Source organism: Epinephelus fuscoguttatus, linkage group LG4, assembly GCF_011397635.1.
Source record: "Epinephelus fuscoguttatus linkage group LG4, E.fuscoguttatus.final_Chr_v1".
NCBI lineage: Eukaryota > Metazoa > Chordata > Actinopteri > Perciformes > Serranidae > Epinephelus > Epinephelus fuscoguttatus.
The window spans coordinates 13,383,622-13,409,670 of NC_064755.1; the positions used below are offsets into that span (position 1 = coordinate 13,383,622).

At 41.2% G+C, this 26,049-nt stretch overlaps 1 protein-coding gene across 1 annotated transcript; it reads left to right on the forward strand.

The window, feature by feature from the left end:
- The first annotated feature begins 518 nt into the window (after positions 1 to 518).
- LOC125886824 (cyclic nucleotide-gated cation channel beta-1-like) lies at positions 519 to 25,936 on the forward strand. Its single transcript, XM_049573150.1, is given in 38 exon segments — positions 519 to 885; positions 2,764 to 2,895; positions 3,024 to 3,120; positions 3,504 to 3,523; positions 3,605 to 3,704; positions 4,513 to 4,537; positions 4,661 to 4,751; positions 4,947 to 5,053; positions 5,173 to 5,236; positions 5,398 to 5,473; positions 5,657 to 5,681; positions 7,467 to 7,794; positions 8,071 to 8,223; positions 8,329 to 8,382; positions 10,698 to 10,750; positions 10,984 to 11,255; positions 12,413 to 12,443; positions 12,825 to 13,255; positions 13,257 to 13,557; positions 14,272 to 14,476; positions 14,706 to 14,720; positions 15,653 to 15,688; positions 17,010 to 17,108; positions 17,295 to 17,449; positions 18,967 to 19,194; positions 19,787 to 19,995; positions 20,293 to 20,343; positions 20,452 to 20,538; positions 21,787 to 21,851; positions 22,022 to 22,144; positions 22,378 to 22,519; positions 22,646 to 22,805; positions 22,895 to 22,992; positions 23,143 to 23,226; positions 23,353 to 23,471; positions 23,711 to 23,857; positions 24,036 to 24,234; positions 24,337 to 25,936. Coding segments are annotated over 37 exon segments (4,851 nt in total). The 5' UTR covers positions 519 to 885; position 2,764; the 3' UTR covers positions 24,607 to 25,936.
- The last annotated feature ends 113 nt before the right edge of the window (positions 25,937 to 26,049 follow it).

Here is a 26,049-nt window from a genome sequence, read left to right on the forward strand (position 1 = left end):
GCTACAATAGACCAACTTTGTTTCCACCTCTGCTGTTAAGCTTCTAAGGCCATACTTGAGATATGGATGGCTGCATTACACACAAATAGAAGAAAAGCTTTTCATAGCCATTTCTAATAAAGGTATGGTCTTCATACAGTTGTAGATCCAAGCCAGAAGTACATCATCAGAGCCCTGACCTGAGACTAACTAATAAGCTTTACCTCCCCCTGTCTCCTCCTGACTGTTATCTAGTCAAAAGGTTTATAGCTCATTGCTGGCCTGTCTGCAAGTGCCCCTGCGTCACTTGGGGATAAAACTATAATTAGGATGGGATGGGAGATAAGAGGGAACAGAGATGACAAGGTGTGGGGGATTCTAGCTGCCACATATTCAACAAGTGCATTGTGCATATAGTAAAACAAATTATCTTGTGTTTGAGACAGTATACATCACAAATAGGTCCTTTCTTTGGCAGTGAAGCGGAATGTAACACACTGAATATAAAATTTATGATCCAAATAGCAATGCTACAAATATTTGGCTTGCTCCTTGCAGTATGTCTGAATGGTTGCAGTCTGTAACTGGAGGGAAGAGTTGCACTTTCTATTTCAAATCCCTGCAGTCTGGGGTTATGTGAAGTGGGAGTCACCACTTGTTGCTTGTTGCTGTCTTCCTGGTGGTGGGGTGATAACAGTTTATAGGTTACAGGGATGAGGTCCTGGCGATACGTTTCTCTGCCGTTAATCTGCGATGGCTCACGGTCTAGGATTGTGCCCTGACCTTCAGGTGGTGCTGGGTAATCCCGTTAGTCCCAGGCAGCCACTGTGGAAATCCCAGCAGACCTGTGCTGGCTGTGCTGGATCTCTACACCACCGGCATGCAGAACCACCTGTAGACACACAGGTAAGAAAAACGAGCCTTTGCTATTCTGTACAGAGGTAGGAAAATACATGATTTAACACATAGATTACTTGAGTGGTAAAATGAACACCTGAGTGCTGATTTGAGGCACGCATTGTAATGATCTTTGTGTTGATTAAGAGACAGTGAGTGCTGCAGAGATAGAGTGTTTATATGAGCAGAAATGTTGATGTGATGTGTTTACTTATAGCTTCTGACTTGCTTTTGTAAAACTGTATGGCCAGGTCTTATTCTTCTCTGACTCTGACTCTGACTTATGTGAGGACCAAATTACAAACACAATCAGTAGACAAAGAATTATATCATCAAGGTGCCCTCCTCTGATTTATGCTCTTTCGATGACTGAGAATGATCTCATGTGATGAGGACGTATGTCAGGAGTTGATCCAGGCCTTTAAGCAATAAGGAAGGCTTAGTTTGGGGACCAAGCCGCACTTTTTAATCCAATGCTACGAATTAGAGATCAGCCCAGGAAAGAGGCTCCTCTGATCTCTGCTGATTGGGACAGTGTGTCAGGAATCACACACTGGGATCACAACAACAGGTCAAACAGCTCTGTAAAGAAGCCTTGCATGTGGATTTCCTGTGAACAGATTCATCACATATAACCAAACCCACGGCTAGAAAATGTTGGAACTCTGAGAGCTGTGTAACTTCTTCAAGGCCATCACTTTTTCCTTTATGCTGGAGCAATTTTCATATCTTTAGTGCACATATAGCTCCAACAGACATGTAAAAAATCTAGTGTAGATGCAAGAATAAAGTGTATCATTAGAGAGAAGACACTGACATTTCTGGTTTGCGTTATAAATTAGTTGTATATGAAATAAGGTGTATGATGGGCAGACAGAAGCATGGATTGCAGGGCACTAAATTATTTGAGGCTTCTCTTAAATATCCTCTTCGCTCAGAACATACAAGAGGTGTGTGTTGTAGACTTCACTTGATGCCCTGGGGAAGTCTATGGTAGTGATAAATGAAATATTTCTTCGACAGCCATCCTGGTTGCCCTTGACCTGTCTGCTTTGGTCAGTTAGCAGGACATCTTGCAGGTTCAGTGGCTCTTTTCCCTGTTGCTGAAGTGGATTATCTCTACAGGGTGATAAACTGTCACAGTGGATAATGCACACAATTTGAGATTAAGTCAGACAAGTGGCACTCCTGCTGGCTCTGTCAATCTCCATCTTGAATCATTGTGCTGGGCCATTTCAGTTTTCCTCCTCATGTAAATTTGTGACTGATTTCACCCTCTCCGCCTAATTTAACCCTCTGTCACCCGTGGAGCCTGTTAGTAAAGCAGCTTATGGTGCACTACTCCCTGTGTTAACCTCTGCCTCTTCACCTTTTAGTCCCGTCTGAATTTTGATTCAGGTTCTTGATCTCTGTCTCTTCTCTGGGTTAATTTGCAGATTGGAAAGGCCAGTCTACACTGCACCTTTCAAACTCATTTTTTCATTTATATAAGATCCCAATTTTTCCCTGACTAATGTATAACCAAATATCTTCTAATTCATATTCCAGGCGCCACATAACACTGTAAAGTTTCTGATGAGAAACTAAAGACAGCTTTATGATTCATGTGAAAAAAATGGTCAAGACTTTAGAGAGAGAAATTTCAGAATGGGCCGAAAATGTTCCCCAGCATAAAAGCAAAGAAGAGGCAGGTGAACGTCCTTCATCATCATCAGACCTCATTAGCTCCGGTGAAGGGCTCTCTGTTTGAGAGATTAAGTGGCTGCTTCAATAAAGGCATTATTAAAGAGTTATTATGAATTATCATTATCAGCAGCATTATCATTAATGTTTGATGAAGGGCTTTTTGAGGGGCTGACTCTGTGTGTCTGTGTGTGTGTTCAACAGGATGTTTAACTGGGTGGTGAAAGTGGTCCCCCAACTCCCTGAAGCTCCTGGGACAGATGACGCTGCTAAGACCTCTGCTCAACCCACAGGGAAGAGTTCACAGAAAAACACAGACGAGAATTCAGAGGACAGGTAGACCTCTCTGTCTGCTAGTTAATCTATATGTCAAGTGTGAGTGTGAGTGTGTGTGTGTGTGTGTGTGTGTGTGTGTGTGTGTGTATGTGTATAAACATACTGACATCTTAGTACCTCCTCCACAGCCAGGCCCAAACTGGAGTTTTAGGCTGGCTGTCTAATGGGTTCGTCAGTGCCCTACCTCAACCTTCTGGCTCCCCTCGACTCGGCTCTGATTCCAGGGTGAGTATGTAGATGTTTACGTATAGATAGCCCACTCAGATTGACATCAGGTTTTCTACTTATTGTTTTATGAGAACTTAATCTATGTTTGTTAGTTAAGGGTCAGACTGAAAAACTGATGGGACAAAATGGCCAATATTTGGCTTTTATCAAATGCCAGATGTCAGCCCGACATGTCCTTCTTAAACACTTCTCCTTCAAAGTGAAGTAGATACCTTACGCAAAGGTGATCGTGTTTTGATAAAACTACAATATGGAGCACACACATGGACTCACCTAATGTGGGATACAGCAACATTTATTCAGTTGTCTGCACATGACACAAAAGTCTATTTTGGCATGTGCCCTCTCACTTCTCTGTTTCTTTCTTTACCATCCACCAGCCAGGAGAAGATGGAGAAAGGTGCAGTATGATCAGATCAGAGTTAATTTTTATTGCTAAATACATTGTTCAAAAGTTAATTCAATTAATATTCCCTCCCAGGTCTAAAGTGATGGGCTGGGTCGCTCAGGGTCTGACCAAGGTGTTGCCTCAGCCTGACGAGAAGTACAAAGAGACTAACAACGAGGAAGAACACACCGAGGTGACAACACAACAACATCTTAACTACATCAATACTGGTACAGAATTAGTGCCTTAAAATATTCCTATGATGTCGAAACATTGAGGAGCAACAACTCTAATAAGTAATTCAGCCAACCAACATCAAGGAAATCTACATCTTTGAACTGAGCGACACTTGACTCAAACACCTTAATACTGCCCCACAGGCTTATGAGACTAATCATGTGTAAGGATTAGGCTTATAAAGGAATCTACAGGGAGTTTAGCCAGATTAAACCCCTCTTCATTAACTTCACTGCCTTGAAACAGGTCTGTTCATGTGACAACCTTCTTACCTGGAGGTCTCACTGCTGCACTGATAAGCATCCAGACGACAACTCACAACAAATTAGATAAAATGTTTGTAATATTCTGTGATTTCTGCAGGAAACACATGATCCAGACATTTTTATGTCATGGAGCCAAAAGGTATATATTGAAATATTTAAATTAAAGATAAATCTGGTAGAAAAATAATGGATTTCAACTCCATGGCAGAGCTTTTAGTCCACGTGCTGCGCTGTGGGTACGGACATAAAAGGGGCCCATGTGGTACGTAAGGTTTATTGCTCTACTGAGCACCATTTGTAGCCCACCCCAGGGGCTTGTATGGGGAGATACACGTGGCTTATTCTGTCTGTACAATCAGATAACAGACCACCATTAACCTCTGTGGCACTCACACTGATCGTTATCTTATTATTATTATTCATAATAAAAAACCCCTAATGTGCTTTCAGAATAATGTAAGAAAATCGGGTTGACTATTTTTATCCCTTTTTTCCTAGGTCTATGAAGTAGCAACAATGCCAGGTATGTCTCTTGATTATTTGTCTACAAGTTTTTCCTTTTTAAACAAAAGTGAATTAATGATCAAATATCGTTAATCCTGTCCGCTGAGCTGATCTCTGCTGTCTGATCTGTCTGTCTGTCCAGATTTTGATCCCCTCCCACACATCCCTGTGGTGGAAATCTTGTCAGAGGATGAGGAGGAGGAGGTAGAGCCAGCCACTCAGTTTCCTCCCAAGTGAGTGTAACCCACCTCTTACTACACATTCACAGCGAGTGAAGCTGAACTTTTACCCACCAACAGCATCTGACATTTCCAAACTATATTAAGGACACACACACACACACACACACACACACACACACACACACACACACAGTTTTAAGAGCTATAAACATGTGAGGAGCTGACATTTCTCTTTGTCTGCTGCAGCATGGTGAATTGGATAAAGCAGATGGTCCCTCAGCCAGTGATACTGCCCCCTGGTGCCGTACCTACAGAACCATCAAACAAGTCCAACCGCTCCTCCCTGGATAAAAGTACCTACACAATCTTTCTCCCTCTCCAACACACATACACAATAAAGTACACTTCTCCCAGTGCTCATCACTGGGCATGTGTATTGTCCACTGAACTTCATGTCGTCCTCCGTCTCTAGTTTTTTCTCCACCACCTGAATCTCTCAGTGGAATCTCACTGGATACTGACAGCAAGGCCTCTGGGTACGGTTCAATCTACCACTGAATTTTTTAAATCCCTCTCTTTCTACAAGACAATATAAAAGCTAAAATTATACTTCAATGCAAACAGTAAAATGTATAATGTGTGTGTAAGGTGTGTAACAACACTTACACTAACTGTTAATGTGTTTATTTCCCGACAGTGTGGTTGGCTGGTTCGTGTCAGGTCTGGGTCTGAAGCTGCCTCAGCCTGTCGTTCCACCTAAAGATGAAACTGAGGTGACTTTAGAGAATAAATAAATCTGTCTTTCTTCCTTCTTGTCTTCTCGTCTTTCACCTCATCAACCTTTTCTTACCACCTTTCTTTTCTGCCATGTATTGTCACTGTATTATTTCTAGATCTGATAGCAATTCAACTTGTGCAATTTCTTTTTTCCAATGCTGTTGTGTTTTTTCCCTCAGAATGCAGCTCAAGTCCTACAGAAAGGTGGGTTTAAGTTTTATTCACTTAATTATACTTTCCTGTAATCATAGAAAACCATTTGCTTGCCATGTTGTTGCCAGTATCACTGTTCCCCAATGCCACAATTCACAGTTCAATCAAGTGGATCTATATCACATAGTGTTTCTTTAGTCACTGGAGATTGATGCCTACAGCTAGCAGAAAACATCTCTTTAATAACATGGGGTGCTTTTTATTCAAGTCATTATTTCACTGGTGAAATACACCACTCATTTCTCCCTTTGAGTAACTCCTGGGGATCTGTGTAATATTTGGAAAGTATCGTAAATGTGTTTTCTGTTGAAGCACCCTCTTGTTTTTCCCCCCATAGTTTTTGAAGAGGTGTTTTGGTCGGACGGTCGGAGCCTAACTCAGTGCCTCTTCTCCATCTGTTTCAGGGGGGAAGGCGCTGCGAGCCCCTTAAACAGCAGGAGGAGACAACTGGGGGACGCTCTGATTCCCACACACACAGACAGACAGATACCAATAGACATATTGTACTGTTGGGCGAGCTACAGGTGCTGTGCAGCATGCAGCTCAGTACAGAAACTAGGCAGCTGTAAAATACTACAAGAATATAAAGATATATTCAACTCACCTTACTGTACTCAATACAGTTTTATATGAATGTATTCTTAAAGTGTATGCACTAAGACATAACTAAAATATGTACTGTATATTCTATAGCTACTTAGATGAGTTTTTGTCTTCTGTGTTTGTAATGTGAATTTTGCACATCGTGTGTTTCACACAGAAACATTTAGTAAATGCCATTTATCTGAAACAACTGTAGGTTTCATTCACAAAAGATTGCAGATTGAACATTTTGATGTTTCCTTACCGTGCTTTAACTTATGGCAATGTACACTTTATATTCATGATGCCATTTTCATATCCAGGAAAAGAGCAATAGGTGATAAAAATCACGATATGCTTGTCATTCATTTAAATGCAAAAGCATTTCTGTTTAGAAGAATTTCAGCTTGAGATGTCTAATCTTCCTTTCACAATTCACAAAATCTGGAAATAATAATTAAATGGCAGCTATGTTCATTTATGATTGTGTTATTTGTGGACAAAGTTCAAACTATATCTGTATTTATACTTTATATTTAGAGGAAATTGTAACAACTGGTTATTTCACTCCATAAGAATATGGTAATTATTGAGTTCAGTTTTGGTCCTGATACGTTTCATTTCCACAGGTTTAATTGAAGTTGCACAACACAAATGTAAGCGTAGGTCTATTTTGATCCACTTGATAGATTACTCTGGCCTTGAACTGTGAACTGTGGCCTGGGGAAGTGATGTTATATTGTTTCAGAAGGTTTGACTTGATTTCAAAGAACCATACTCGCTCTTATTGAAAATATGTTGACTATTATACAAAGATGGTGGTAGAGTACATGCTGCAGTTACATGCTGTAATGTAAGGATATTACGGGAGTAATAAAGATTCAGTGGAATTATTTATGTGGTGGTCTTATTAATAACATCTTCCATTATGTCCATACATTCATGCACAGGTGATAGAGTGTGTAGACACTTGAGTAAACTTGTATACCTGTAGTGTAAATAGTCCTGCCCGAAACCCTGTATAATATGTACTGTATATATATTCATTCTGACGTAAGATCAAATCCAACTTGTATTGTGTGTACACTGTTTTCATGTATCCAAACCCAAAACCAACTCCATCACCAACATGTCCACTCTCAACCACGTCTCTCTCACACACAAGTCTTACACATGCCTGTCACCCTCTCATAGCTTCATTCAAACTCAAACCTGACATGGTACTAGAAGACGTGGACTCAGACAACGAAAGCCAGCAGAAACAACTGCAGTCCAAAGCTGTAGCACCATCCACATCACTGACCCCACCATCACCGACAGTTAGCCAAAAGCAGGAACTGACGCAGCAGGCGCAGTCCACTGCAAAGGAAACTCAGACATGTGCTGGCCCAGAGCCAGAGCCGTCACAGAGTGGGACAAAAAGTCTAGAAGATGCTGAGACTCAGACGGGCCGCTGGACGCCATTCATTGAAAACATCAAGAAGGAGGCGGAAGGTGTGGCTTTGGCTACCATGGAGGAACGGTAAGAGAGGTCAGAGAGAACAGAAGACTGGAGGTGGTCAGAGCTGCAGTCAGATGTAAATGCCCTTTTGTTATGTAGATGAAGACCTACAGCTCCACACAGTGATAGAAACCGTGCTAAGGCTAAATGAACCTGGTATGGTGTTAAGTCTGATGTGGAATCTAAAGTTCTGCAATAAGAAAGACAATTCGTGTCATATCCAAAATTTCTTCTACCATATACTACTACTACCATTTACCACACAGCACGATCACAGTGTTTCCCGTCACTCTTTAGTCTGCTGCAGGAGCGCATGGAGATGGCCCGTATGGCTGAAGAGGTGGCACGGCAGACAGCTGAGATGGCCATTAGACAGATGGCCAGTGAGGGACAGTCCATCAAACTCTCACTGGGGAGTCAAGAACTCCTGGATGAGGAGCCTGAAATCGAGTAAGAACTTGTGCTCAATTAGTGTTTGTATTTCTGTATTTGTGCATTTTGGCAATGGGAGCATCCTTGTGACGTGTTGTGACACTTACTGTTCACTGCGTCCAGGCTGCCAGTGCCACAGGAAGAGGAAAGCGAAGAGGACCAAAATAATGTCACAGGGTAAGAATGCAAACATGGAGGCTGTAGTCCTTATAGAACCTTAAACTTAGGCTATATAGTCTTTAACTTTGATTATGCTCTTACGTTGTGCCTATTAGATTGCACTTATAAGGGTGTTTATATTAATGGTATTTTAGAAACAGAGCGCTAAACTCACACACTATACTGAGGAAATTTCCACCTCTTGTCAGTGTCTTCAGCAGCCTGTTGACCAGATGAAGATATAGCAGAAATTCAGTGTTAGAAGACAGGGGCGTAGCACCAGATTCTGGGCCTTATGCATCCCCCCATACTCCTCGGCCTTTTTCTCTGGATCCATATCACTCTTGTTTTTTCAAAAAAATGCTTTCTTTCTCTTTTGGAACCCAGATTTCCCTTTCTTGAGTACAGACATGGCAGCGTACGTTGATATTTGAACAGCATGACTTTTTAGAGAGGAATCTTCATCAATCATTTTAAAAGGGTGAGAGCGGCCTCAAAGTTTCAGATATTTCATTTTTTTTATACAAAGTTCAGCCTTTCAACAGATTATCCCGCCAGTATTAATTTAGCTGTGGCACTAATTACTGCCACATAAAAAATGCAGACAAACTTTTCATTCCAGGCCTCCCTCCCACTGGGGCCCTGGGTAATCAGTCCCACTTTTGCCCACACTATGATGCCCCTGTCTGTAACAAGATGGTGTTTTCTTTGTTAAATCTGAACATGCAAAGTAATCAGATTTAACTCAATCAGATTACAGTGGTGAAGTAAAAAGTACAATACTCTGAAATGTTGTGGAATAGAATAGGCTGTAAAGTAGCATGACATTGAGAAATGTAAGAAGCTCTAAGTGGAAGTGCCAATATCTGAAATTATATTAAGGTACTTATGTACAGTTATGGTCACTTTCCACCACTATAGACCCCAGTATGCCCAGTATGCCCAGTTCCACTGCCAGTCATATGAATTCAGTTCCCAGTCTCATGCTGATCCAGCACAGTGGTTTCATTTGGCTGTCAGGTCCTAAATCCCGTGGGTCTCGTTATGTGATCTTCGCCGCGCGCTGCCTCAGCATCACACTCACCATGTCATAGCAACCACAGCTTCCCCTGGCAACAGCCGACCTCCTACCCCCCACACGCGCCCTCCCCTCTCAACGGTTCCCCCGGTAACAGCGCGCACCTGCTGGTGCTGCTGCTGTTTCACGTCTGGAGACGCAGGGAAAATAATGGACGGAGATGTTATGGAACATTTTCACGGTTGTTTTTCTAAAATTTCTAAAATCTCCTGATCTGGTTTAAACGAGCCTGCAGCCGAGCTCGTGTTACTTGTCGTGACTGGATGCTCGTGGGCATTTTCTGTCGGGACTATTAACGATTAATGTACGTGAACATTGACAGAGAAAGTGAGTATCTTCTGGTAACATCCTTATTACGCAGTGGACTAATATATGTTATGAAATGAATGTGTTTGACCTCAAATTTAACCCTTACTTTGTTACTGTCTGGATGTAAACAGATAAATCGCGTTATAAGTGTGTCTGTTAGCAACAGGTAGTCAACAAGTTAGCCGTTATATGCTAACAACTAGCTAACACTGAGTAAAGTTAATGCTTCTACATTTGTCAGTATTAAGTGAAAAGTGTGACAGTCTGTAACCTGGGTTTTGTGTTTCAGTGTCTTTCGTTGGCACTTCAGTAAAGAATAAAGAACCATCATATAGCCTAATCATCATAAGTGCTTTAAAATAATGAGTCATTGTTACCACATCTATGGCTGAGGCATTAATAATTCAACATGTCACATGCTATCTAAATGTGTGGAAACATACATGTGTGCTCCATACTGCAAAAACGTAGTGCTAAAAATAAAGAAAATCTGATAGGAATAATTTTCATGTTATGTCCTTATTGCATAGCCATTATCATCTGTATAAAGTGACCCACATCCAGTTTTCGTGTTTACACTCAAACCACTTAAATGTGTTTTCAACCTGTCCAAATACAGTCAAATATTTTCAGGGGGTGCAAACAAGGTTGGATGAGTCCAAGCAAATAGACTCTAATTAGTCATGTCTCATTACTTTGGAAAATGACTGTCTGTGTTTGTAAATGTTTACTTTCCAAAATAGCTTGAAGTGTATAAATTATGTATAAGCGTAGCTTTTCGCTAGAAATACCAACATTTTTATCCCAACTGCGGTACTCTTTATATAAGCAACCGTCATTTAATGGACCGAGTTGCACTGACCCAACTGAGTGGGCTCAGTGTGGGGTCCCTCAATGCCGGACAGCCTTATACATGAATTGTTTTGTTCCCTGTCTTGTTCTGCAGAAAGGAACAGAGCGCTGCTGAGGAGACTGAGGAACCTATCACCACAGAACCAGGTAGAGATTAGGACAGAGAGCAGACGCCCACCATTGCACACTGTCGCAGTCTTTTTTTTATTTCTTTTGGATTTAGAGCATTGTTCACTTGAACAAGATTGCAGATAAGATTGTTGTTGAAAAGAGTCACACAATCAAAGTAAACAGATGTTATACACAAATGTATATTGATGATATCTGCATCATCAACATTGTTGTGTATTCTAATATGTGAATATCATCAAAAAATCTAGAGCCAAAGGAGGAAGCAGAGCCACAGCGGACCTCCCCCTCGCCACCTCCAAGTCCTGAACCAGTTAAGACCTCTGAGCCGGAGCCTGAGGCCGAGCCCGAGCAGGAGCCCGAGCCTGAGCCTAAGCCCGAGCAGGAGCCTGAATCAGAAACAGAAGCAGAACCAGCGGCAAAGACCGAGGAAGCCAACTCAGAAGCTGAGCCTGTGACTCAGCAGCCGCAGAAAGCACAGGAAGACGGTCAAAGCACCAAAGCTGAAAAAGCTGGTGAAAAGGTAATGTCAGTCGGTTGAATATGCAGTTATCAATATTTCAGCTTGTGACTTATGTGACTGTAATACCCACGATTTAATTAATCTAACTTCCTGCATGGCCTGAACTTATTTAGGAATATCATTGTCATGTATCAATTACTTTTATATTTTTATAGCATTTTTATTTCTCCCCACTCGCCCTATCTTTGTTTCCTTTCCTTCCCTATCCTTTTCTTATATGTCTTACTTCAAAAACAACTTTGAATCAGAAGAACTCAAAGCAGAATTTTCATTACAGTTCTAATGAGAAATCAGACATATTAAAGGCTGGTCTGGTCATTTTTTTTGGTTTTGGTGAATTTCCCTTCACCAATTTGTGCCTTTTCTGCATCAATTCATGAGGGAAAATTCATGAGAAATAAATAGAGAATGAGAATTCATGAGAATTCAGAAATAAATAATTAGCAAAATATTTAAATCATGCATATGTTTGTTTGTTAATGTTTGTTATGTAGTGTAATGTACCTGTTTAGTCTGTAGTGTAATGTACCTGTTAGTCTTATGCTTTAGTATCAGTTGACCTTTAAAATTACATGTCCAGGCAGTATACTCCGCTTGATCATAACCAGTCACACCATAGTTTATTGTTTCATGTATCCACATAATGCACACACACACACACACACACACACACACACGCACACACACACACACACACACACACACACACACACACTCATTGGTGTATTGTATTGGATGCAGGATCTGATAGGATCTGATGTTCAAGGAAGTGGGAAGTACCTAGGATCTGATAGGATTTGATGTGCATGTATGACACCATTGTGTTCGGGCTTATGTGGAAAGGATTAAAGAGAAGAGCATAAAAGAGAGAGCACAGACAGCAAAACTTCAGTCCTGCTCCAGAGCTTGACTCATTGAGTTGTATGTGTTGTTGCCTGTGAACACATTAAACTCAGTTGCGCTCACTTCTACGTGTCTCCAGTGATTCCTTGACTGCTGAGTGTTTGGTTTTAAAGATACTTATTTTGGACAAGAGCAAAAGTAGTCTAAAAGTTGAAGACGAGGTCGGGACCCACCAGGCCCAATTCTGCTTCATCAGTTATCACGAACAGATGTGTGATTGATGTCATTCATTCATATGCTTTGTGTTTTTGTAGGAGGAGGAAGCTTCTGGGGATGAATGTGGTGGTACGTGCTCTTCTATTTTCATATGTTTGTTTTTCTGTTCTATATTTGACTGGGGTTAGAGCGGTTATATTACTGCCCTAATTAGCAGTTTCATTCCTGTATCTCTGACCGGCTGCCTGTGTTGTGAACTCACAAGCTGCTTAACTGGCTGTTGTGTGACATACTTGTCGACATCCAGATAACTACAACTGCTCAATTTAATTACTGTTTGTGTACATGTCACATGGTGACTGTCTGCCAAGATCATTATCCATCTTCTCGTCTAGATGAAGTCTGACTGACGACATTGCTGTTTGACTGACTACTGAGCCCATGTCCCACCTTGCTTATATTCTACCTGACTGTATATCTGCTTATGCACCTGTCTCCTCTCCTCTATAGCTCCAGTCAGCTGCGATGCATTTAAGAGCTGCCTGATGCGCATTCCCCACACCTCTGAGTGCCTTGGCAACATCAACGCGTTCTTCAAGGAGAATGGCATCTCCACTCCCAAAATACCCTCCATGCCTAAGCTACCCACCCAGCTCTCTGATGTGACCAAGTACCTGCCCTCTCTACCCTCTTTACCCCCTGAGTTGCGCCAGGAGCTCTCCCAGATCCGACTCACGCAGGTCCCACGAAATATCGCCCAGACTCTGACTGAACTTTTGCCCAAAAACTCTGAGGGTTCAGTCGGTCCCAGTCTGTCCAATCTCTCCCAGAGCTTTTCAAACATCCCGCAGAAGCTCTCCCAGTTCCCCAGCCGAACGCAGCAGTACTTCCTCAACGTGCAGAACCGCCTCAACAGCCTTATGCCTCAAGATGCCTAAGAAACAACAACAGCAGCAGCAGCAAAAACAGAAGCAAGACAAGAATCAGCAAGATGTCGAGCTGAACCGGCTCGTCCGACATTCTCCTCTCCCTCCACCTCAGCTCCGGTCCCGCTCCCCGTCTCCATCCTCCCCCAACGGTAGCACCCTCGAATTGCCCAATGTGCCATCCTACCCACGCCTGCCGCCAATTGTCAGCCCTCCATCAAAACAGCTCAACTCACTGTCCCGCCAGCTGTCAGGTCTCTCTAACCCAGCGTTCTTCATTGAAGATGACTCAGACATTCCAGCAATAAGACCCGCAGGTGAATCTGCAGCAGTGGAAGGTTAACTTTGTACCATTGTGAGAGTCCTTATGAATACCTGAACTCAGTATGTGGCATCAGTATAAAGTAGCTGATGGCCCCTTAAATCTCTTGAAAAATAATCAGAGACGAAAGAAAAGTAGCAGCGTTGTGTTGGTGGAGTTTTGTGTGTTGTCTCAGTCTGTCATTTCTCAAATAAACTCAGGAGGGATGTGATTAAAGCACCACAGTTAATTTGTTGGACAAGATAAAAGCTAAGAAAAAGAGGTAAACATGCCAACATTCTCAAACTATTCCTTAAGTTAAAATGTCATACTATGGCTGCCCTCCATTTCCATCTAGCTTTGATAAAGTCTGGAACAAACTGTACACAATTTGCAAGAGAAAGCGGCATACTGACTGCTGACACTTTTTGTCTTTAATGAAGAAGACAGAATTGTGCCAGTGCGTCCTGAGCCTGATTAGCCAGACTGAATGGATTGCCAAATGAGTCAGCTATCAGGGAACTCTTATACATGCCCTAATTCACAGGTGGATCGTCTTGCATTAGCCCGATGTACTGTAGGTCCTGGTAAATCTGCTTCCCCCTTACACAGACCTGCTTTGCCCCTGGCAGTTCTGCACTGCAGTCCTTTTATCCTCACTGCAAGCCCATTCACAGTTTTGCAATGCTCTTCATTAATCAAACATTTTTGTACCTTTCATCCTCTCCAGAGAGCTCTAGCCTCAGCCTCCATCCAGCTGTCAATGTAGAGGATGTTGACTCAGACCATGAGAGAGGAAGTAAAGGAGGAGCAGGAGGAGGAGGAGGAGGAGGAGGAGGGGAGGAACAGAGCAAAATCCCCCAAATCCTCACCCCCCAGGATCCCAAACTTACAACCCTCACTGTCCCTGTGACCCCCTCTGGAGGTCGACAAAGGTGAGATACACTACTATCAGTAGTTTATATAACCTGCTATTAGGACAGCAACACATCTTAGTTTTACTTTTTCCTTCACATCTAACATTTAACCAAGTGGTTTATGATGTATTATAAGGAAACACCAGCAATGGATAATTCATGTCTTATTATAAAAGATTATGTGAGGCTAACTGTAGGTGTTAAAAACCTTTAATCCTTTTCTCCCCCCTCATGCTTTCACCTACAGTAAAGGAGATAAAGAGTAAGAAAACTGCATGGATATTTTGAGTTGTAGTGCTTGTTATTCTCTTCCAACAATCTCCAGTGAAACATATGCATAGCTTATATGCATTCAAGAGAGAATTGCAAAGTAACATCACTAGGATGTGATATTTGGTAAAGGTGCAAGCTTCTCTGCTGGCAGGTGGAGTGTTTTCATCCAAAATGAGATCAAGTTAAATGTTAGTAGCTGGCAAAACACACACAATTTTGAAGATTGTAAGTTATAAAACATTTGCTGATAAAATACAAATAATTAAAGTCATAGAATTATGTTTTATAATCATTCATGGTTTTAATGAATCATTACATGTGTCATATTGGAGTGAAACTCTCCACATTTTCCCTTTGTTTAGTGCTGTTTGATATGGATCTACTGCCCTCTGCTGTCCTCTGTACACTCACAGTTGGTAGAAGCATCACAGTGGTTTGTCTGTATTCAAGTGTCCTGCAGAAATCACATGTGCTCCTTAGGAAAATCCCAAAAAAAAAATCAGTTTAGTCCCAAGGTTACAAAATCTTTGCTGCACATAAACAACACTAAGGGCCAAACAAGCAAACCAGCACATAGTGGTTATGCAGAACACAGTTTTTTTATGTGTATTAATGTGGATTTGAGTGTTCTGTGTTGTGATGTTCTGTTCAATGTTGCATGGCTTTCACGGGTTTTTGTGCTTTTGGCTACTGTATGGATGTTGTCATAACGTAGCAAAAGTCAATAAATGCATGCATCACAATCTTGCACTTGCATCATCACTGTGTCACCTGCCTGTAGGTGATTTTCTTTAATGTGTTCCTTGGATTAATGTCGTGCTTTCCCTGGCACACACACCACACACAAACCTCCTCTCTCCCCGTCCCTCTCTCTTGAACACACACACTCGCTTCAAACCCTATTCTGACCATCGATGACAGTAGTGGAAGGAATCGTAGGACTGTCTGGACAAAGATGTAAGAAAGCAACCCTTGTTAAATACTGCATCGCCTCATCTAGTAACCATCTGTCTCGTTATTCATGGTGAAGGTTATTGTGCGGCCCAGTTGATGTTTTATCCATCACCTCTCATTAATTTATTGCATTTTCCCATTTGATTTGCCCAGTCTTTGCTCATTCGCTCAATAAATCATTTCATTTGTAGTGCTCATTAATTTGCATTCCTCCCAATTATACACTGAACAAAAATTAAAAAAAACTTGCCAACATAATCCATCCACCTGGTAGTTACTGCATATGAAGATTACGACACAGGTGTGCTTTGGGATGATGCTCAAAAAAGGCCGCTCTAACATGTAGTTTGATCACACAACACAGTGACACAGATGTCACAAGTTTTGAGGTAGCGTACCATTGTCATGCTGACCGCAGGAATGTCCACCAGATCTGTTGCCAATTAACTAAATATTCATTTCATTGCCATAAACTGTCTCCGGTGTTGTTTCCATGAATTTGGCAGAACATCCAAAAGGCCTCACAATTGCAGACCACATGTACCTACACCATCCCAGGACCTCCACATCCAGCGTCTTCACCTGCTAGACTGTCTGAGACCAGCCACCCGACAGCTGATGCAACAGCCTGTTTGCGCAACCAAAGAATTCCTGCACAATCCGTCAGAGAGATGTGGAGGTCCTTGGCTGACTCCCTAGACAGAAGTACTCCCAAATTCTCAGAAATTGGAGGCGATTTATGGCAGTGAAATGAACATTCAGTTCACAGGCAACAGCTCTGGTGGAAATTCCTGCTGTCAGCATGCCAGTGGCATGCTCCCTTAAAAGTTGCGACATCTGTGGCATTGTGTTGCGTGATCAAGCTGCACATTTGAGAATGGCCTTTTATTGTGACCATCCCAAGGTACACCTGTGTGGTAATCATGTCGTTTAGTCAGCATCTAGATACAGTATGCCTTACCTGTCAGGTGGATGGATTATATTGGTTAAGTGCTCACTAACATGGATTTTAACAAATTTGTGAGCAAAATTTGAGAATTCTAAGCCTGTTGTGTGCACAGCAGAAGTTTCTTTTATTTTAATAATGGGAGCAAAAACGTGTTGCATTTTTATTGTGTTTTTCTTTAGACATTTTTCCATTTTATAGGCAGAAAATTGTGACTAATTGGATTCTGTGTCTATTCAACATCACAAATACTGCTTAACATGATGTACAGTGAAGCCACATCAAGGTGGATTTTAGTTTGAGTAAAGGAAACAATAATCTAATGAAGGCAGCACTGTCTCAAAGTTGAACCAACGATGTTGCTGTGTACTTAAACAGTAGGAGGCTTCCATCTCAAAGTGAAGATGATGATGATGAAGGAAGCATCCCTGTCAGAGCCTGGCCCAGCCAGTCCAGCCTGCACAGCTCAGATGACATGTGAGAACTGTAAACACACACACATACACAAAATGACAATAAACGTATAGTTGTACCAGTTGTAAATGACAAAGTGTGAGTACTTGCTGTAATTTGGAGTTTTAATTAAAGTGCTGACATGCAGTAATATACAGACAATCACAGTAATAAAACATCTGCATCATCTAATTTTATTTTTTTCCCAAGACTGAAAGAGCGACCAGCATCTTCAGCCAGTCAGACCAGTACAGTGGTAAATGAGCGTCTTCAGGAGCTGGTCAGGATGTTCAAAGAGAGAACGGAGAAGGCGAAGGAGAAACTCATTGACCCTGACAGCTCAGATGAAGACAGCATCATCCCCTGTGAGTTAGATTCTCTGTCCTTTTTGTCTTTCGTACTGAGCTGGTCTGTAGTGCTGCAAGGGACACACAGCACAAAACCTTGCATCCTAACATACAAAGGTGGTACTTAGATTGTAGCAGCCGTGTGTTATGGTGTATTTTATTTCCAGGAAGAGTCAAGCCCAGAAAATGTCTGCTCATTTAAGTCATACAGTACCCGCCACACCCTGGACCGCTGCCTAAACACAAAAAGCTACATCAGAAACATGAAATGCCCACTGACAGACACTCACAGGTGAGAAGTAGCTGTAGTAGCTTCTTTCCCACCTTCCCCCTGAAAGATGTATTACCAGTGTCCCTCATTCACCCTCAGTGTTTTGATCAGTGTTTCCCAAAGTGGGTGCTGTAAGGGTGCCTCAAGATTTGTTCACTGACACTTTTTTTGCAGTACATTTTTAATACCCTTTCCCCATATAAAATACAAAGCAACATTTGCATTTAGAAAATGTTTCCTTTTTTTGTAAACATCAAAATGTAAGAAATAAGCAATATATATTGCCTTTACCAAATTGAAAATATTTTTAGTATGCAGTTATGCCGCAGATATGATTGGTGATCTGGCAGTTTACAGCTTAATTGACAGTACCACAATGTAGTTTCTGGCACAGGAGGTTTCCTTGTGTACAGCAGTTAGAAAAAGCAAATGTCAGAGCAAATGATGAATCATAAAGACACATTTTTATTACACAGTGTCATTTCTAGCTGAAACAGGTGGATGTGGCTTTAAAAATTTTGGGAATCACTGATTTAGATAGTCCTAAATTAAGAATATTTTGACAAGCCTGTTTCCAGCCATCAGTCATAGCACAATAGCACACATTTAGCAGTAGAGAAGGCGTGCAGATCTAAGTTGGGAAAGAATGCAGGACAAAATCAGCAGCCTGCCGTTGAAAAGGGGAAGTATGCACAGTGGACTAATGCACAACCAGTAAGGTCTCTGTGGACCAAACATTTGCATTACATTGTTATAATACAGACTTTAGAGATAGTTAAATTTAGTGTTTGTAGTACAGTACTTCTCTTTTTCCACATGTATTAGTTGTGCCTAAGCCTGGCCCATCTGTTGCTGTCAGAATGTCGTTTGCTGTAGTGTAGGCCTAAGTGTACATTAGTAGGATATGATCCTTAGCACAGTTCTTGCTGCTCTAACTTTTTTTAACAATTAAGATTCCAGATTCACTTGGATTGTGCTGTTGTGTATTTTGAGCCAAGAGATAACACATTTGCTTCCTAAGAAGTTCACATTAATGCATTTGTGGCACGGAAAAGCCCTTTAAAAGACTACACACAGGCAAACACAAGCCTGCATCATCTGCTGCAAGCACACACTGCATTATTCAGCTACACCTTTGTATCCATAATAATTGTAGCACTCCGATCAGGACTGAGATGTTAAAACTTTTTCTTTGCGTCCTATCTAAAATCTCTCACAGGAGTCCTTCTAACCTTCTGTCCTTTCCCCTCTCCCGTCCCTTCAGCTCCTCCTCAGGCTCCAGCTCCTCAGCCTGCTCCTGCAGCTCAGCCAGTGGATGGCGGGGAGAAGGAGGCACAAGCAGGTCCATCGGGAGGAGGAGGAGAAGGAGGAGTGGAAGTGGAGAGTGAGGCAGAGGAGGAGCAGTCTAGCCGCTGCTGCAAGGTGAAAACTCCACGGTGGATGCGAGCTTGTATGCACTACCGCTTCCCCGCCAGCATCGACCCTTTCACCAGTGAGAAACCAGCCGAATACGCCACCCGCTGCCACCCTCGGTGCTGTACTGTACAGTACAGTAGAATCTTCTTTACCTAAACTACTCAGAAATTAATAAGTTCTGACCAAATTTATAAAATAACACATTGATTAAATTGTACGCTGTTTAATGCTCATCCTGAAGGAAACTGAGGAAACTCTCAAGAAATATTTTTTGACCTGTAGTGTTCATCTGAGACCAGGATACAATGATTAAGTGCCATAATGTTTGGGTAAAGGTGAATCTACTGTACTATCCTGTTACTGTACCTAATCATCTGTCATTTACACCTTTTCTCTTCCCTGTTTTTCACATTCACAGGGACTTGTGAGCCAGTCTATTTCTCTCTCACCAGTCTTTTTTCCTTTAGCACTACAACAAGTTTTGCTTTATAATACAGATTAGATCCTGCTTATTTGCTCCTATTCCCATCATATAATGGTAGTTGGTGCTTGTGTAGTGAGTGCTGAATGACTCCAGTCTCTCCTTACTTTCATTCTCCTATTGTCTAATTCGCTCAGTTTGTCCTCTACCTCTCTGTTCATCCTCTCATCTTCGTCTCTGTCCTCAGACTTAATGTACGTGCTGTGGATGTTTTTGGTCTCTCTGGCGTGGAACTGGAACGTATGGTTCATCCCAGTGCGCTGGGCCTTCCCCTACCAGACTCCAGACAACATTCACTACTGGCTGCTGATTGACTACTTGTGTGACCTTATTTACATCCTGGACATCACCATCTTCCAGCCGCGCCTGCAGTTTGTTCGTGGAGGGGACATAGTGGTGAGTGGGAGGCTGGGTTACTGTAAATGAGTGCCATCTCATAGTGAGAATCTGAAATTTGTCAGAGGACACAGGCTCGAAGGAAGCACTGTTTTATAGTGAACAAAAAATAAATGATCAGTTTAGTTATCACCAGATGAAGTGATATTTGAGACATTAATGTGTATTAAGATTATGATTTTTTTTTTTACACATACATAGATCACTTTTTTAAGTAATAACTGTCACTTTAAAACCATAATATTGAATCTACCAGGATCACTGTTCATATCTACAGTTTTTTTGTTTTTATTACAGTGTGACAAAAAAGAAATGAGAAAGAATTACATGAAAACCAAACGCTTCAAAGTAAGTCACTAAATTTTGACTGTATTTGCTTTTCTTCTTCACATTTTAATCACTGACTCAACAGCTGAAGAACTTCAGACAGTGAGGTTGTAACTTCCTGTTTTTCAGTTTGATGTAGCCAGCCTTCTTCCCCTCGAGCTCTTCTATTTCAAAATTGGCATCAACCCTCTGCTTCGCTTACCCAGGCTGCTGAAGGTGAGGTTTATTACTGAATATTTAACAATTTTACCCATTACAACAGGTTACAGTATTAGCATTTTGGCAACCATGAAATATGAAAAATGACACAAGTATTTATAAATAAATGAATGTATAAATAAAATACAGGAATACATAAATTCTGAATTAAGTACATACAAAAAATAGATGCATACATAAAAAAGTAAATGCAAAGGGTAGGACCTCCTACCTCATTAACATACAGACAGGAATAATGACGACATGACAAGAAAGACAAATAAATAAATGTAGTTGTACAAAAATATAGAAATACATTTACAATATGTGTTTATGTCCTGTTTAATTATCCAAATGTATTTATTTATGCATTTAACCATTTTTTCCATATTTATTTCACTATGTATTTATTCATTTATTCTTATGCATTTATATATTTTTCTGTTTCTCTGTATGTTATTTTTTTACTCTGTAAGGTGACTTTGGGTGTTTTTAGAGGCACCTTTTTAAATAAAATGTATTGTAATTATTATTATATATTTATTCCTGTATCTATTGTAGTATGTATGTATTCCTTATTTTTATACATTTATCTATTTATTTCCATATTTATTTGATCCTGTGTTTATTTCAGCATTTGTTCATTTATTCATTCCTTATTTATTTATATATACATTCATATATTCATTGATACTTAGGTCCTTTATCGTCCTGCATACATTAAGAATCTTTCCACATAAATTTACTAAGCCACACTGTAGATTATATATAAAGATGGATGACACGTCTCCACTTACCCCCACTGTACAGAAGTTAAGCTAAAATATCCTGGATACAGCTGCTGCCATCTTGCTCTGGTAATGTGTTTCAAAGCCAGAGTCTGCCAGTAGCAGTCTCCACGGTATCAAATTTTCCACCCATACACCTGTCCGACCAATCGTGACTAAATGCAAGCCCACTGACTGGCTTACATGGTTGTCAGTCATGTTGACCGATACTACAGCCAGCCACCAGTGGACGATCGAGGTGCTTCAGCTTCACTTTTGGAGAGCTGTCATGTAGTTCATCTTTATATACAGTCTATGAGCAACACACAGCAATGTTACACTCACAATATATAGTAAAGTATAGTAAATAAAGTACAAAAGAAAAGCTAACTTCCAAGTCTCTATTTATCTGTTGGGGAAATCAAATGTCAAAAAATTAAAAAAAATAAAATAAAATAAACTTTAAATATTTTTCTTTTGCCTATCAATGTCTCCTCAGATCAACTCCTTCTTTGAGTTCAATGAGCGTTTAGAGGCCATCTTGACCAAAGCCTACATCTACAGGTCAGCTGCAGCCTGGTGGTATCTTAATGTACTAACTTCCCTTCTCTCTACCTCTGTATCCCTCTTTTCACTTTGTCCTCCTTTGTTGAGTTGAACACACATTAACAAACAACTGGTTTTAGGTATTCAAATTATGCAAATGTGTTGCTCTGTCACTCTCTGTCTCTCAGGGTGATCCGCACCACCACTTACCTTCTTTACTGTCTCCACTGTAATGCCTGTCTGTACTACTGGGGCTCTGCATTCACAGGACTGGGATCAACTAAGTGGGTGTACAATGGAGAGGGCAACAGGTTGGTGGGATAATCATATACACACACAAAACACACACACATGACTGCTTTTGAAAATCACGACAGTGATTTGTGGTGCACAACTGTTGAGATAAAAACAGAAAATTCAGAAGTGAAGCCCAGTGATGTGATTTTACATCTCATTCATTTTAAAAATCCTACCAGTCGTGTTCATTTAAAGCCATTTTCTTGTCCCGTCTCTTTCTAATGCCTCCTGTTTTGTCTCTCCTCAGTTACATACGCTGTTACTACTTTGCGGTGAAGACCCTGATCACCATTGGTGGTCTGCCAGACCCCACCACTCTGTTCGAGATTGTCTTCCAACTCATCAACTACTTTGTTGGAGTCTTTGCCTTCTCTATCATGATTGGACAGGTATATAAATATAACGGAGACATCTGTGCCTTCCACGTGTATTTAACATCAAACACTTCAGTATGTTTCTTTTCCTATGATGTACTTGATGCAGCAAAAACACTTACACCACGTTTTGTCTCTCAGATGCGTGATGTGGTCGGTGCAGCCACAGCGGGTCAGACATACTACCGCACATGTGTGGACAGCACTATTAAATACATGTCCTCCTATCGCATCCCCAAAGACGTGCAGAACCGTGTCAAAACCTGGTACAACTACACCTGGCAATCACAAGGCATGCTGGGTAAGGAGAGCATTGTCTGTGCACATTCATGTGTATCTCTTACACTGGACATTTCAGTCATACTGTACAACTTATTGTCTGCCTTCCAGATGAGCAGGAGCTGCTGACTCAGTTGCCAGATAAAATGCGTCTGGACATTGCTATTGATGTCAACTATTCCATTGTCAGCAAAGTTCCTCTTTTTCAGGTAGAAATTCCTAAAAACACATGTGAAGAATAGCACAGTATACATAGTGTGATACATGCAGATAGGTAATCTAAAACCTACAGTACAGATAGTTATAGAGAGAGATCAACAAGAGCTCAGTGTTTTCTTTTTTGCGCTCCCTCTTGACAGGGTTGCGACAGACAGATGATCTTTGACATGCTGAAAAGCCTACGCTCTGTTGTCTACCTGCCTGGGGATTATGTCTGCAAAAAGGTAGACGGCAAACTTACCTGTTTTGTTTGTAGAGGAAAACTACATGCGACAGCTATTTTCAGTTTTTGACATGTGTCTAGCTCTCTCTCTCATCATGTCTCTGCCTCTCTCTTTTTTCTTGCTCAGGGCGAAGTGGGCCGGGAGATGTACATCATAAAGGCAGGGGAGGTGCAGGTGGTTGGAGGACCGGATGGGAAGACAGTGTTTGTCACTCTGAGAGCAGGATCGGTCTTTGGAGAGATCAGGTGAAGAGATTTTTCCAGGTGGTGTTGAGTTGTAGGCATTTTCTTTAAAAAAAATTGCCTAAACATTTTCCACAATGGAACAGGATTTCTCACCTATCTAAGCTTCCATCTCTGATCTTTTGCACAAAATTCCAAAAATATTGCATGAAAAATTCAAACTGCACTTTGTTTTCCTGAAATTAAAAATGTCAGACGTGTTTGAAAATGACTTTTTCAACCATAATTTCTCTGATTGGCAGTTTGCTTGCAGTAGGTGGGGGTAACAGACGCACAGCGAATGTAATCGCCCACGGGTTTGCTAATCTCTTCATCCTGGACAAGAAAGACCTGAATGAGATCTTGGTCCACTACCCTGAGTCCAAGAAACTGCTCCGGAAGAAAGCCAGGTTAATCAATGACACATCAGCAAATATCATCTTGAAACCACCTCTCTTTTTGTCTCTGTTCTGTCTTGTACAGATTGTAGAAGGGCCACCAGATCAAAAATGGACTTATACAAGAGCTTTGTTGCTTTGTCTGCACATTTGTAATCATTACTGAAGCATGTTACTGTTTCAATCACAGGAAGATGCTTACCAAGGGAAAGAAACCTGAGCCCAAAGAGGAGGCTAAGGATCCCCCTCAGGCCCCGGCGGCCCCTGTGCGGACGGAAACCCCCAGACTGCTGAGAGCAGCCCTGGAGATGACAGAGAAATCCTCTGGACTTAAAGGAGCTCTGGCTAAAGTCAAAGAGAACACCAGCAAGTCTAGTGTCTCATTACAGGTGAACATACACCTGAACAACCAAAGAATAAACATATATGTGGCAGTGACAAGAAGAGGGTGTACTTTTTATATAAGGTTAATCTCCTCTCTTCTCTTTCAGCCTTCCATCTCCTCCTCCCTGCCTCCTCCATCTCCCACCTCCAGCTCAGGACCTGAGAGAGACGTGGACACACCACCGTCACCCATGTGTGCCAGCTCCGCAACATTTCACTCTGCCTCCCGTTGCCGCAACAACAACTCAGCGACGCCTCACTCTGTATCACAGTGTCATGGCAACGCAGACGAAATGCCCACCGTGGACCAAAGAGAGGAGGACGTCAGTGAGGTTGAAGCGAGCGAGGGTGGGAAGAGGAAAGAAAAGAAGCTGTGATAGTTCTTTGAAGGACAAGGGAAGGAGGAGATCATAAAGTGAGCACTGGACGACAATCACTAAGAGAAAAGGAGACATTGGTGTGATCAAAGGGGAATAAAGGGAAGATAAAGGAATGAACATTGCTGAGTATATCTGCTTTAAACTGTCAGAATGTGTGTGCAAAACTGTCACATCTTGATGTCAGCCTGATCTGCTAGTGGGAGTTGTGTGGGACAGCTTCGTTGCAAAAATACCAAGGTAGTACTGTATTCCACACTGACCTGTGACACATGCACCCATTTTATACATTATAGCCCTGTAGCCCACTACATTTTTTCACGTCTGTGTCAAATATCGACATAACTATCTGTTGTAGGATAAGCTGTGGTTTAACGGTGAACATCTTGTCTTTCTTACTCATAAAAAAATGTTTTTGCTGTTGTTGTCTGCTGACTGTTTACAGATTGTTTTGTAAACTTGAAAGAACATTTTGCCTTATATGTTTTGTTATTTACCTTGTTGTGTTGTGTTGGTGTGAGTAGCTTGCACTGCTGATGTTTTTATGAGTTGGTTTGAACAACAGCACAGACCTAGTAAAGCTGTATTTAAGGCTGTAACAACATGATCATCCACACTTTCATCAAAACATATGTTAAAATTATGTCGACAGGTCAAAGTGATGTCATCCTATTTTATTCTATAGAGATTTTCAGTCTGTCTTTGACCGTCATAGCTGTAAGCACTGCAAGCTCAAGCATCATCTAGAATCTTATTACCTCAACACTGTATTTTACATGCTAATATATATTATACGTCATCTCAAAGCATTTGATATATCACTAATCATTAAAAATGTAGCCATCGATACATGCAATACCATTGCTTTACATGTTTTACAACTACAGTTAATGTTTTTATGTTCACGTTTCCTTTTGTTTGTTTTGTACAATAATGTAAATATTTTTTGATTTTTAGATGAGTCACATTTTCCGGTTAATCTAAAATCACTGTACTGCTTCACAGTGTCATGACATGTACATACACTCTAATAATGCTAGGTGTTTAATTTGTGTTGTAAATGTGTTTAGGACTCAGTGATGATGTAAGATTGATTGTTTTTGTATAGATGGTTTGATTATTGACACAGCCTCAGAAGACAGGCCCATAAACCAGCTAACCATACTGCCAGACAATCTGTAGAAAGGATTAGCAATGTTGTTTCTCCTTTGTGTGTATGGTGTGTGTGTGTGTGTGAGGGGAGTGATGAGTGTGTAATGGTCTCGAATGTGTGTGTATAATAATGCCCTTACACTTCAAATTTTGTCAATGATTTTTTTTGTGAATAAATGACCCGTTTCAGCACATTTTTGCCCTGAGTTTTGTGTCTGACATGCGATGACAGTTGATGGACAAAAAGCCTGACAACCTACTTGACAAACTGCAAAGTGTGCGTTTAACCAC